The 14004-nt window shown below is 35.1% G+C and overlaps 1 protein-coding gene and 1 long non-coding RNA gene across 2 annotated transcripts; one reads left to right on the plus strand and one right to left on the minus strand.

Moving 5' to 3' along the window:
• The first annotated feature begins 269 nt into the window (after positions 1-269).
• Positions 270-1438, plus strand: LOC145610293 (uncharacterized). The gene is made up of 2 exons (XR_014106265.1): positions 270-777; positions 1177-1438. It is a non-coding gene; the product is annotated as an uncharacterized LOC145610293 (long non-coding RNA).
• Positions 1439-5140: 3702 nt separating this feature from the next.
• On the minus strand, positions 5141-13742 carry LOC145623700 (uncharacterized). The gene is made up of 10 exons (XM_081676556.1): positions 13242-13742; positions 12654-12732; positions 12473-12571; positions 9818-9931; positions 7832-7992; positions 7624-7705; positions 7412-7497; positions 6991-7272; positions 6269-6515; positions 5141-6107 (listed from the first exon to the last, which is right to left on the minus strand). The coding sequence occupies exons 1-10, from the start codon at positions 13379-13381 to the stop codon at positions 5400-5402; spliced, it is 1998 nt and encodes a 665-aa protein (XP_081532682.1). The 5' UTR covers positions 13382-13742; the 3' UTR covers positions 5141-5399.
• Positions 13743-14004: the final 262 nt, after the last annotated feature.

The raw sequence follows: 14004 nt of genomic DNA on the forward strand, positions 1-14004 counted from the left end.
CATTTTTCAAACGAGGTAGGATTTAGTTTTGGGGGACGACAACCCTAACCTGAATTTAAGAACTGGTCCAAATTTTGGACTTGTTTCATTCGGGTCTAGGGTTGTTAGTTTTGATTGATACAGTCTAGGTTAATTTTGGGCCGACAAACAACCTTGTTTTCCATTTATAGAGATGTTTAACTAACTAATTATATTCTTTTCTATTTCACATTATCTGTCAACAAACAAATAATCCATAATTTATCATGTGTAGGTAGGGCTGGCAAAAACTGACCCGACCCGAAAACCCGACCCGAACCCGACCCGAAAAAAGCGGGTTTGGGTTGAGGTTTTCGACCCGAAAACTTAAATGGGTCGACACGAACCCGAACCCGAAATTAAATGGGTTAGGTTAAGGTTGAAAATCTCAACCCGAAAACGACCCACTTAACCCGAAATAAATTTCAGGTCAAAATCAGGTCGGGTCAACCCGAACCCGACCTGATAACCCGAACTAATTTAAGTAAGAAAAAGTAAAAAAACGTAAAAAGCTTATTAAGCCCAGCCCAAATTCACAAAGAGGCTTCCATATATAAATTCAAAACCCTAAATGAGCTCATTTCCCCTCATTGATCTTCAGCCGTTTTTCCCTCACTTCTCTCTCTTTAATTTTCTCTCTCCTCAAAACCTCATTGTTGAATTCAATAGAGGTAGTTCCGTTAAGCCTAACTTTACCATTTCATTTCATTCACGGCTTGAATCCTTCACTCCTCCACGAATTCGTCTCCTTCATCAAAGGTATCTTGCTTCTTAATTTATTTTCTGTTTTTTTTTTCGTGTTTTTATATGCTAGTTTTGTTTATTTTCTAATTCTTCTGTTGTTAATTTTATATTTACTTGCTTCCGTTTATTTTAGTTTTTTACATTCTAATTTTCGAGTGTTATTACTAATTTCTGATGTTAAATGTTGTTGATTATGTTATTATATGGTTGTTTTTGCTAATTTTTTATTGTTAATGCTAATTTTTTTTGTTAAATGTTGTCTATGTTATGGTGATTCTTGCTAATATTTGTTGTTTACTTTTGTTTATCATGAGCATGCATGTTTTAATTTAGATCTTACTAGTTAGATCTAGATAATATAGTCTGATTTAGAATTGCATGTTTTAATTATGTTAGTGTTGTTTTTCTTTATAGGTTTGGCAGCAAGAAGTAGCCCACCCATGTTCAATTGGAAATGTTGTGGGATCAATTTTGAAGCTTGAGGTGGTGAACAAGGATGACAGCCATGACAAATTGACAGTGCCAGGCCAACATCGCTCGATCTTAATCCAAATGAAAATCTTATTGCATCTTCTATTATTTTTTGAGAACTGTAATTTGTGTTATTAAAACTTTATCTTTGGTTTGTAATCAATGAATTATAATTTTTATTGGTTTATTATCGTTAAGTAGGATTGTTACTTTGTTAGACTAAGCTATTTAATTTTGGTTTGAATTAAAATGCTTAACCTCTGAACAACTTGTATTTGAAATGAAAAAATTCAGTTCAATTTTGGGTTAACCCGAACCTGAATATATCAGGTTTGGGTCGGGTTAATTTCAGGTCAAAGAAACCTGATTTTAACCCAAATAAAAAATCAGGTCAAATAAGGTCAATTTCGGGTTGACCCGAACCTGAAAATATCAGGTTCAGGTTGGGGTTTTCAACCCGAAAAGTTAAATGGATCAGGTTCGGGTTGGGGGGTAGCTGACCCGAAATTAGGTGACCCGAACACGAACCCGACCCGACCTGATCCATTTGCCAGCCCTATGTGTAGGTCTACAAACATAAATGTACCAACGCTTATCAATTCTAAATACCAATATAACAACTTTTAAAAATTTGCGTTCAACAATACAAGACCGTTCACACACGTAACGAAGGGAGTGATTGATCACACCATATGAATTCAATAAATTTAATTTCAAAAGCCATTATTGATAGTTAAGTTAGAGGTATGGAATAATGGATGAATACCTCTCACAAATTAAATAAAATAATGTGAACATATTGATTTCTTCAATTAGTTTGGTTTTGTGATGTAATGGTTTGTGCAGGCAGGTAGGGAAGTGGAATGTAACATGGTGGTTAATGGTCTATTAGACCACTAACCAACTTATAGCTATTTGCAACGCTAACATTTATATCGAATGAATTGAAATTCATCGCATCTCGGATCATCTAGATTATTCTCTCTAAATTCCTTTTTTGTTTATTTTTTAATCAATTGCTTCGAAAGTTCGAAAGATCTGGAAGTTTAAATCAATTGCTCAAGCCTGTAAGTGACATGGTCTAAACCTCCTACAATAAATTTGATAATTAAGAGTCTGTTCTCTTACGTTGAAATTCAGTTCAGTTCAGTTCAGTTCAGCTCAGCTCAGTTCAGTTCAGTTCAGCTCAGTTCAGTTCAGCTCAGTTAAGTTCAGCTCTTAATTTCCTTATCTTATAAAATATTCATTTCAGTTCATTTCAGTTCAGTTCAGCTCAGTTCAATCCAGTTCAGTTCAGTTCAGCTCAGCTCAGCTCAGCTCTGTTCAGTTCAGTTCAACTAAGTTCAGTAAATCAGAACAGGCCCTAAGTCTAGAGCTAATCAAGCCCGGATAATGGCTTTGTTTGGTATTTAGCCGTTAGCTAATTAATAAAGTTGATTGTAATTGGTTTGACTAGTAGATTCTATTAGATGACTTGACTAACTGGTTGTAAATAGCTGATTGTGTAAAAGTGTTTGGTAAATAGCTGTTTATTATTGATCCCTCGGTTTTTTTTTATAACCTAGAGTCAAATTTGCTCATTTACCGAGACACAACTTTGACTATCAAGATTTTTAATGAAATCATTAGTAAAAATTATGAAAAAAATAATTCATAAAAGCCCGACACTTTTAATGGGTTTGGGCATGAGTTTTCTAGCCCAAGTTTTGATCACCTCTAGCAACAAGTCAGATTGAATTATGTTTGGACAAAATCGGGTTAGATTATTTTAAGAAGATAAACCTCGTATCAGATAGTCGAGCTAGGTTATCAACGGTATAGTTGAATTTGCATTTGGGTAGAGACGTAGAGTTATTTCAGGTCTAGAATAGCGTGGGTCGATTAGGAATCCTAATTTTATTAATTAATAGTTTATTTATAATCAATTGTTATATGCTTTATACTTATTAATAATTAAAGATATTTCTGATCTAATTTCTAAGTCGACATACTTGTTCAGTTAAAATAGAACACTTAAATACAACCGAAAGGAGTATACGGATCAAGCTTCTTCAATTAAAAAAAATATACGAAGTATATATATTGGATCAGTCCATTTTTTAAGGGAAAAATGGAAATAAATAATCCCACCTTTACCTGATCTGACAATAACAATCCCACCTTTTTGATTATTACGAGACAATCCCACCTTGGTATGTGATTTTCTTTTAATAGACCTTAACCTGTTGGTGACTTATTTTTGTAGGTTATATGCCATGTGTCAATTTTTTATAGGTTCATTTTATTTTTTGAATAATTAAAAAAAAAGCCAAAAAAAAAAAAAAATATACAGAAAACAAAATTTTTAAAAAAAAAAAAACACCCCTGCCACCAACTAAAAACCCTAGCCACCGTGACACTCCAGCCCCTACCCTAGCCACCACCAAACACCGAATGACCGCCCTCCTTAACCTCTGAAACGGTCGGTCTGACACCTACCCACCACGTAAACGGTGGATTTTGCGCAGTGGGGTCAGGTTTTAAAGGTATTTTAAGCGGCCTTTTAGGGGCTTAGATGGGGACATTCGGGATGATTAAGGAGGTTGGGTGGGGTTTTCGGGGGCTGAGAGGGGTTTTTCGGCGGCTAGGTGGGGTTTTTAGGGTGGTGACTGTTGTGGTTAAATTGATTTCGGGAGTGGGATTTGGGTCCAGGGTGGTTTCGAGGGTGGCTTTTGATCGAAAAAGTGGATTTTGGTATTTGACGGTTTCGGCCGGCCGTTTTTGGGGGGTTTAGGGTTGTAGTCGTCCGGTTTTTGGTAGGGCTACGGTAAGGGTTAGGGATTCACGATGGGGGGTGGCTGGTGGTTGATGAATTTTTTTTTAAGGGTTAATCGGGGCTGGGATGGGGTGTTTTCGTTGGTTTTTTCGACAGTTGTAGGGGTTTATCGGGGCTGGGATGGCGGTATTTGGCGGTCATAAGGGTTTTCGGCGGCTGGGTAGCGTTTTCCGGCCGTTTTTAGTTGGGCCTAGGGTATGGGGTAGGTGTTTCTCGGTGGTTGGGGGGTGGCTGGTGGCTGTGGGGGTGGCTGGTGGGGTTCTTTTTGTTTTTTATTTTTATTTTTTTTACCCTTTTTTTTTTTGGTTAACTTTTATTATTTTGTCCAATCATCAAGTCACATGTGACTTTGAAAAAAATTTAAAAAAACATGTTAACCTGTTTAATAGGTTGTAGGTAAAAAAGCCTATTAAAAGAAGAAGACATGCCAAGGTGGGATTGCCTCGTAATAATCAAAAGGTGGGATTGTTATTGTGCAAAGGTGGGATTATTTATTTCCATTTTTCCATTTTTAAAAGCTCTTAAGTGTGGTATATATCGTGCTCTATGTTTTAGTGCTTTACACAAAAAGAGCCCATAAAAGTTTCAGAAAGTACCCCCAGGCCTGTTTAATTCTTGGTCCAACTCATTATGAAATTTCTAGTCCTGTTAGGCTGCTGCTCCAGTAGTCCAACATGAGAAGTCAAAACCAAAACTCCTCTCGAGTATATAGAATTATATATATACATATACTACGTATATTTTTTATGACAATGGTCTAAAAAGTAGACTAGCTTCCAACGGACTCAAGACTACAAGAAAATTTAAACCTCTTAACCAAACTAATACAAGAACTAAAAAGTAGATTGGGGTTACAGACGCTATGAACTGCTTGACAATACAAATAAAGGGGTTGTCCTTGCATTTTTTGATTCTGCAATAGCCTATACCTTTCTTGTTCTTCACCCTTGACCTAATTGGCCTTCCATTTTTTCTTGACGTGGATGAAAACATGAAGGTAGTGAGTGATGGAGAGAACATATCATATCACGCATTTTATTGTTATGCAAATCATCATATGTAAAAGGTAATTTTGTCAGCGAAAACAAAAGATAACTGAAAAAAGGAACACGTTTCTGATATGAACAAGCACTTTACAAAAAGGTTAGGGAACAATCGAGATAATTTATTAAATTCTATTATAAATCATTGGAAGTACCAACACCACACGTTCAAGCCAACATCACAATATGTCTGAATAATTACAAGCCCAGTGTGTGTAGATATACACATCTATTCACATGTATGCATGAGTAATCCAATTCAAGGTCATTGCACAATTGAACTCGAATGTTACTACCCCTTCCAACTATCATATTCGGGTTCCTGATGCACTCGAATACGGACCACTCTTGATCTTGCCTTCTGACCCACCCAAGACATTCAGATCTTCAAAGAGACGATAAGACGGAATGTAAGGCTTCTGCCCAGAAGAAGGGATACCAACAGAGCCATTATTCAACACCGTAGTGTTTCCATTATTCATACCTACCTTTGCAGGAAAAGAGTTGACATGCTGAAATGGTCGAGCTCCTTGCATAGGTAATGAGGAAGAATTATTAGCCACTTGTGAATTTGTGTATAGGTTGTTGTTCATAGATGGGGGATTTTGGAAGGAATTGGCATGCTGAAGTGAACGGATGCCTGGCATTGGAGCGGAGTTACCAGCAGCTTGAGGATTGGAATACATTGGCTGATTTCCGTATTGTGAATATGCATTCTGTGATGACCAACCTCCTTGCATAGACATGGAATAATTGTTCATATTTCCTTGAGAAGTTGGGTATTGGTATGGATTAGACCCTGGAATGTGGCCATTGCCATAACCGGAGGTTGCCTCCCATGGAGGTGGGGGATAGGCAGAAGAAAATTGTGAGTAACCCTGTGGAGATTGTATTGGCATCTGAGATTGCATCGACTGGTAATGTGTTTGTAATTGAGGTGAAGACTGTGTCATTTGCTGGGGCTGAGGCTGTGGTTGAGGCTGCGCCCATGGCACGACATAACTGTTTAGAGATGCCTATCAAAATGCAACAATGTGAATGGTCAATCCTAATATCATGCTATTTTTGAAAAGAAGAGGCACCAATAAGATGAAAATCTAAATCATCAGAAAAATAAAGATACTACTTAGAAGTATAATGATAGATTCAGTCAACAAAACAAAGATTAACTGTGTACCTCAAATGTGTCTTGTGCAGGAGCTGAGGTTGGAGCTTGCAAGGTTTCAGAAGAAGTTGAACTTGTAGTCAGAACAAGGCTCAAAAGATCCATAATGTCCTGCTCTTTTGAACTAGTTGTCGTCGTAGTTGCAGGTGAAGGTGCATCAAACAATACTAGTGCATTATTGCTACCACTAGAGGAGGCTGCATCTTCTGTAGAAACTGTCCCAGCACTATGTGAAGGTGCAGCTTGTGCCTTTGAGTGCCTGCAATAAGATCATGTTAAACCAAATAATAATAAATTTAAAAAGAAAGAGACTAAATTGAAGATTTGAAGTACAAAAAAATTGAGCTCCTGAATCAGATGTAACTATTGTGATATACAGACAAAGCAGATATTAAAACATGCAACTTGCTAAGTTGAATTGTCGTTGACAAGTTTTCATAGATGCACATACTTTGTAGCCAAGTTGGCCCAAGTATTTTTGGGCCACTCATAATTTATAGCCAAGTTGGCCCAAGTATTCATAACATGCACGATTTTGTAGCCTGGGCATCATGTCATTCATGGTGGTGATTTCGATTTACAGATCTCGACTGACCTCATATTTTGTCTAGAAAGTGCGAAACACAAAGAAAGCTACCAGCATAAACTAATAAAGGAGCTACTCAAACTGCTAGGAATTAAAAAAAAAAAAAAGATTTAAACAAGTGGATAATAAATCATTTTAAAAGAGTAACCTTCGAGCAAGCATCGCAAACTCATCCTCCTCTTCCTCCTCTTCAGCTAGAGCCTTTGAACCAGGTGTCTCAGATGCTGGAGAATTGCTGCCCTCTACAGGAGATTTGTCTCTTGCTTCAGTAACTTTGGCATTAGATTCTTCAACTGATTCCTTCGGTTGAACACTGATATCCCTCTTATGATTTGGTAGGGGAGCACCGGAGGCTATTCCATCATGCCTTGCAATCACACTTTGCAAGGAATCATTCATCTCAAGACCCTGAGCAAGAAGTTCCTCATCCCTGCCAACCAACCAAAATAAGATTGCAAAATGAGCAGGCCACTAAGATGAGTCAAAAACTAGCAAATTGACCAACTCATGGTCACACACGAAAAATTATACAAAAAGTAACAAAAAAGCTCATTCCAGCAAATACTAACGTAGTAGTAGTGATCATTTGCATCAACTTCTTCTGATTTGTACGACAACGCTCAACAAGATCTACAATTACTTCATCTTTCACAGACTACAAAAAAAATTGAAAAAAAAAAAATGAAGCATGAGATGCTTTGTTTTACCCTTTCCTTAAAAGCAATAATCCATGACATTTAATACTATCATATAAAAACAGATGTTTCCATAGAATCCATACCATGCGATCATTAGGATTGACTGCTTGGAGCATATCATCCAGGAGCTCAAATGCATTCTGCATAGATTCCAAAGCCGAATTGCTGGCCAAAACACAGCTAACAGGTTATGGATAATATTCGGGCAAAATAATTGCATATTTGCATGACAAATCTTAGTTGTCATATACACTACTGAACAAGAGCACGTTATCATATTCGTGATAGTACCTTAAGCTCTCAACCTCAGAACTCATGGCTTCATCCAGCCTCCGCGAAGAATTGGCAGGCATGCCAAAGCCAACTTGAGTAACTCTTGATGGGTGGGTGACTGGTGGTGTAATCACTGGGGCTGAGCGAGGAGAGCGCTGGGGAAAATGGACGCCAGAACGCTGCCATGATCAAATATTGCAATTAGCATGTCGATATAGCAATGTATCCAGATGACTATTTGACTACAGACACATAGTCATACAAACTACAGAAAACATACCAACAAAATAAAATTATTTGTGATACATCTTTAATCTTTCTATGTTGTAGATTTATCCCTTCTCCAAATCAAATCAACTCTAGAAAAAGAAATTTTTTTATTAAGTAACATGCATAATCCAAACTGTAATGATGTTCTTCATAAAATCCCATCATATATAGCATCAAAATAATTACAGCTTCAGTGGGGATCACATCCTGAGAACAGCCTAATTTATATAGACTTATACAACTAAAAGAAACCTATATTGCCTACCACGAATCCAAAGGTAAAAACTGTCAACCCAGTATCTTCATACTAATTCCACCACATTTCCCCTTCAAATAAGTCAACAATGGTCTCTTTTCAACAACCGACAACCTTGGTAACAAAGTAGCCAGAACAAGAAGTTTTGCCAGCTTATGCATAATAGTCATCTTTATCGCTGAAAATATCCTTCCCTTTCTCTATCTGATTTTACCATGCTATACTCCTAAGTTGTTACAAAATTTCACCATAAACCCCTAATGAAAATAAAATTAGTAGAGAGAGAGAGAGCAGCAGCAGTATTATAAGTCAAATTACTAAAACTGCTCCTCCTCAATGATAGATCAACAGCGGAGACTGGTTATTGACCACCTTCTTCAAAGCTCCTAATACTCCTACAACTAAATTAAATCTGATATTCCTTTTTTTTTTTTTTTTTATTTGAGCGGGCAGGGTCATCCTGTTCCAGATGAAGTAAAGGAAGATGGGGATAGCCCTAAATTTTGTACGAGATGTGCTTTGAGCAAAAAAAAGGACTTCTCATGTACAGTACTATAGTGCATATGATGTGTGAAAGCTTTACTCTCTTGGTACTCATGACAGAATATAAGATCAAGAAAGCCCTCCTTTAGTTTATCTTGCATGTCATGTATTTTGAGCAAAAAAGGGTGGCTCTTGATATGTGATGTACAGTGCATACAATGCAACTACGCCTTCCACATAGGAGTTCTCGTGCATATACAGGTTAATGAGTATAGAGCAACTAGGTTATCAGAATATGATCGTTAAAGATGGGATTGATGAAGAAGATCCAAAGATTAGACTAATCTTAAAAATTGCAAAAAATTCATATAATTCACATTAATTTTCCCTCAAGTTTTCTACAGCAATGCATCTATCTATGATTTTTTTTTTTTTTTTCATTCTTGCTAAGAAATAGTGACATTAACCTAAATAGGATACTTGACTATGTATGAAAATTGAAGTAAAATGTGCCAAAATGTATCTATACAAGAAAAGTGGATAAAGCGATCAAATTACACACACACACCCTCCTCCTTTTGCAACTTGTAATGGATTGAAGAAGCATGGACAGCATAGCAGTAGTAAATGAAACTTAAACAAATTGCCAACCAGGTTTTTAATGCCCAGTGTAGGATTGTGCCATTCAGAGTGCTATTCCATACAGGGCATAAGATACAGGACATTAGGCCCATAAAACTTATAACGAGGATATCCAACCATTCAATCACAGCCAGGCTGCAGACTAAAGCTCCAGAATCTGAATTTAAAAATTGCTCCATATAGGCAAGGAGGATAGGTATGAAGGAGCTTACTAGTCAAATCACATGCTTTGCAAATAGTACTCATTAAGGACTACAACACAGTTCTGACATGAGTCCCATAGCTACCTAAATGGGAGTTTATAATATCTACAGGTGCCCAAGCACTCAAAAACATAAGTTGAATGTGCTTACCCTCAGTTCATCACAAGCCCAGTAATACTGAGAATATTTTCCACCAGGACCACCAAAGGCTTCTTGCCATGAATCCAGAAGTACCAAAATTTTCTCTCTCACATGCATGTCAGCCTGAAAATCATTTTTAAAATCCAGATGTTAGGTCAAAAAAATTAATAATAATAAATATAATAAAAAAATTGTAAAAATTACATATTTAACATGAACGTTAAGAAGATAGAAACAGAGAGCATTGCAATACTACAGAATTTTAAAAGGCCTGTTTTAAGCAGACAATAAAAGCAGCTCAGATATATTTGACATATATTTGACCTCCATGAGGCAACACAGCCACTAAAGATCTCCTCAAGGATCCATTTGCCAGTTTGCTATAATTAAAACCAGGAAGACAAAGCACATGTGTTCCTATAAATACACGATATACCTATCTGAGTGTAATACAAGCATATCATATTACCTGCAAAAATTCTACACAACAAAGAGTTAAGCTTTATGTTGCCAGCTATTGATACAGTCACCAGTAATTTTTTCAAACACAGCACCAAACACATAGTAAGTAGTGTCCAGATACCCCAGAAGCTTTTAAAAAAAAAAATAATAAGAAAAGGGACGAGGTCACATGGTCTGTTAGCTAATAGGCAAAACAAATGGGGAGAAAAGAAAAAAAAAACCTTCAAATATTTTGTTGTAGAGGTCGAAGAGGAGAAATAATTGAGAGCATATGCTTCCAAAGCTTCCAAAACGAAAAAGGAAGGGAGAAGAATGAATTTTGTGACAATAGGGGAAATGAAGACAGAGAATAAGAGAAGAGAATTGAAGAGCGAACTGACATAGAATAGCATGATCGGCGACAAATCACTGACAAATAAATAATCTATGTCAACCTGTAAGTCAGAGACCACTATTCCTAACCAATTTGATAATTGGGGGTTTTCATCAAATACTCCCTCCATTGTTTTTCAAGTGTTACACTTGCCAAATGTCCAAATGCAGTTTTTTTTTTTTTTTTTTTTTTTTTTTTTTTTGTAAGTGATACACTTGCCAATTTTGGCAAAAAGCAATATTTTAATATTATTTCTTTCTCCTCTCATGATCACCACCCAAACCCACTACTACTTTTTTATTATTTATTTCCCTCTCACATCCCTTACCTTTTCAGTAAAATATTAGCTCCACTTTCTTATTCTATAATTTTTTAACACATAAACTTCCTCACTTACTCCATTTTATATTAAAGTCAAATATATTGATTAAAAACTATGTACCGATCAAAGTGTGATACAAAAAACAGAGGGCATAGGGAATTTTGATTTACAATTGAAATTGAAGATAGATCATGTATTCGATAGGGCCTTTGTTTGAAATTGCAATTTGAAACTAAAAGCCTAGGTAAGATTTATTTGATGAAGTTTTCCATATTTTCATTGAATTCTATTCAGATTACTATTCACACTCATCTCTAAAAAAAGGTAACCCAGGCAGATTTCAAAGCTAGAATATATGCTGACAGCCTACGTTAGTCAGACACGGCAGCTATTTTGTGAAAAATTTCTATGATTTTGAACTAAAATGAAGTGTCCAAGTAAGATACCCATGTCCGAGTGTCAAGAGTCCAACATGTGTACTTGAGGTAAACCGAAGAGTCCGAGTAACATAGCTGACATCCAAATATAGCAAAGCTCACTAATTTCCTATACCGGTTCTTTCAAAAGTTGATTTAGCGCTATCCGCCTAAGAAAAAAGGGGTTTTGAACTTGAAAACAAGCTGACATGGCATTAAATAATATAATATTACGAAAATATGTACTCATTGAATAACTACTTAACCTAGACTTCGATTTGGTTGCCGTGTCCGACAAGGTGTCGGATCCTTCACCACGCCAGATTTTATAAAATTTCATACTAGGCCACTATATATTTGGACTTTGTATCTTGTCAAAGTGTCAAAGGATCCGACATGTGACACTTGTTCTGCAGCAGGGTGTTGGAGTATGATTCCTCTTAACATTCTCTATGACTTTCTTAGGAAGGAATCATATACAGCAAAAGATTGTATTTCACTCATTAATTCTTTATAACATAATGAACCATAAAATTGAACATCACAATCAAAAGTAATGCATGATACTATAAGTTAACCTTTCCATATTTGCATGATATTGTACATGAAAATCAAAAACTATTTCATGATCCTATTGGTTGATTTTGCCAATTTTCTAGTGATAACAGCAAAAGATGGTATTCCATTCATTAATTTTCATAACATAATGAGCCATAAAATTGAACATCACTATCGAAAGTATTGCATGATACTGTAAGTTGATCTGGCCATTTTTGCATGATATCATACATGAAAATCAAAAGTATTTCATGATACCATTGGTTGATTTTGCCAATTTTCCAGTGATAACAGCAAAATATGGTATCTCATTCATTAATTTTCATAACATATTGAACCATAAAATTGATCACAATCAAAAGTATTGCACGTATGTATGATACGGAGTACTATAAGTTAATCTCGCCATATTTGCATGATAATGTACATGACAATCAAAGGTATTTCACGATACGATTAGTTGATTTTGCCAATTTTGCATGATATTGTACATGAAAAACAAAAGTATTTCGCGATAACCTCATAAATCATACCTTCTTCTTTACGAGTTTGATCATCTCATCCAAAATCTTTCGCTCAGCAATGTGGTAGTGTATATACTCGCCACAATTCTTAACCATAGTCTCTAACAGCTACAACACACCACTTTATAAATCAGTACAATTATAATCAATAAAACATGTAAAAAGGAAGAACAAAAGTAACAAATTATACCGTTAAAGTAAGCAATTGAACTTTAGGATTCTTGTTCAACAATCTCCTTTTCACTTCTTTCACCACGTCTTTCGCCAACCTAATCATTCAACAAGCAAAACACATCACTCTTCCTCTTCAATTACACTTTTAACCCTAATTTTTCTTCCAAAATATCCAAATATTAGTAACAGATTACTCAAAAATTTAAAATTTAAAAAAAAAAAAATCTTTACAGACAATTAAATTCAAAAACTTTTATTAAAAATAATAAAAAAAATCTCTGATAATCAACCACTAATTTAAGACATAAAATTAAAATTTAACATTTTTTTTACTTGACAAAATTCTACAAACAATTTACAATTTCGGATGGTTCGAGTAACAGCACATTAAAAAAACTTAATACCTAAAAAATAAAAACTCCGAAAAATTAAACAAAAATAGTAGAAAAATATAAATTGAACAAACAAACTCAGAATCATAATTGAAAATTAAAAAATTCACCAGAAAATCGCTCAAAATGCTAAATAATAACTACAAAATCATTATAAAAAAAAAAAATCAAAAAATTTACAAAAAGTCAAACAAAAAAAAAAAAGAAATTACCAGTGATTAGAATTACAAAAATCACAAATATCAATATTCAAAGTCCAATCAGGACCAACAAGAAGCTCGCTGGTAGCCTTATCAACTCGACTCGTAGCTGAAGAGGACGACGAAGACGATAACGACAACGACGGCAACATCTTTCTTCTTCTTCTTCAAATTCGTCAAATTAATTTTTTAATTTTGCAGAGTAATAATTAATTTCAGAGAAAATAAATTAATTAGATAAATAAATAAAAATATAATGAAAATTCAAGGAAAAGAGGGGGTTTTGTAGAGAGTGAAGATAGAGAGAGAAAGTTGAAGAGAATTTTGAGGGAAAAATTAAGAAACCCTTGAAAAGAGGAGAGAGAATTTTGTTGAAGAAGAAGACTTGTTTTATTTTTATTATTATTATTTTTTTTATTTCATGTTTGTGTGGTTACTTAATTTTTATGTATTTTTTGTTTTAGCGGAAATTACGTTGTTTCTTGTTGCATTTTTTTTTTTTTTTTTGAATGTGAATCAAAGTTGGCGTTCGAGTAGCGAGAGACTAGTCTTACAACTTGACACGTGTAAAAAACATGCAAGAGTATCCGAAGCTATAGTAATTATGATATCAACTATGGAAGTTGTTACTGGTCATTGATTATGAGTAACTTTTGTTTAAATTAAGGACATATAGCAAATTAGCAATATTCTATATTCGGAATTATACATGTGGGTGTATCTAAAAGACGGTGTTATTAAAGATGTGTGTATAGAAATAAACACATAATGTTAC

Source organism: Chenopodium album, chromosome 3 (assembly GCF_948465745.1).
Source record: "Chenopodium album chromosome 3, dcCheAlbu1.1, whole genome shotgun sequence".
In the NCBI taxonomy this organism is placed as follows: domain Eukaryota; kingdom Viridiplantae; phylum Streptophyta; class Magnoliopsida; order Caryophyllales; family Amaranthaceae; genus Chenopodium; species Chenopodium album.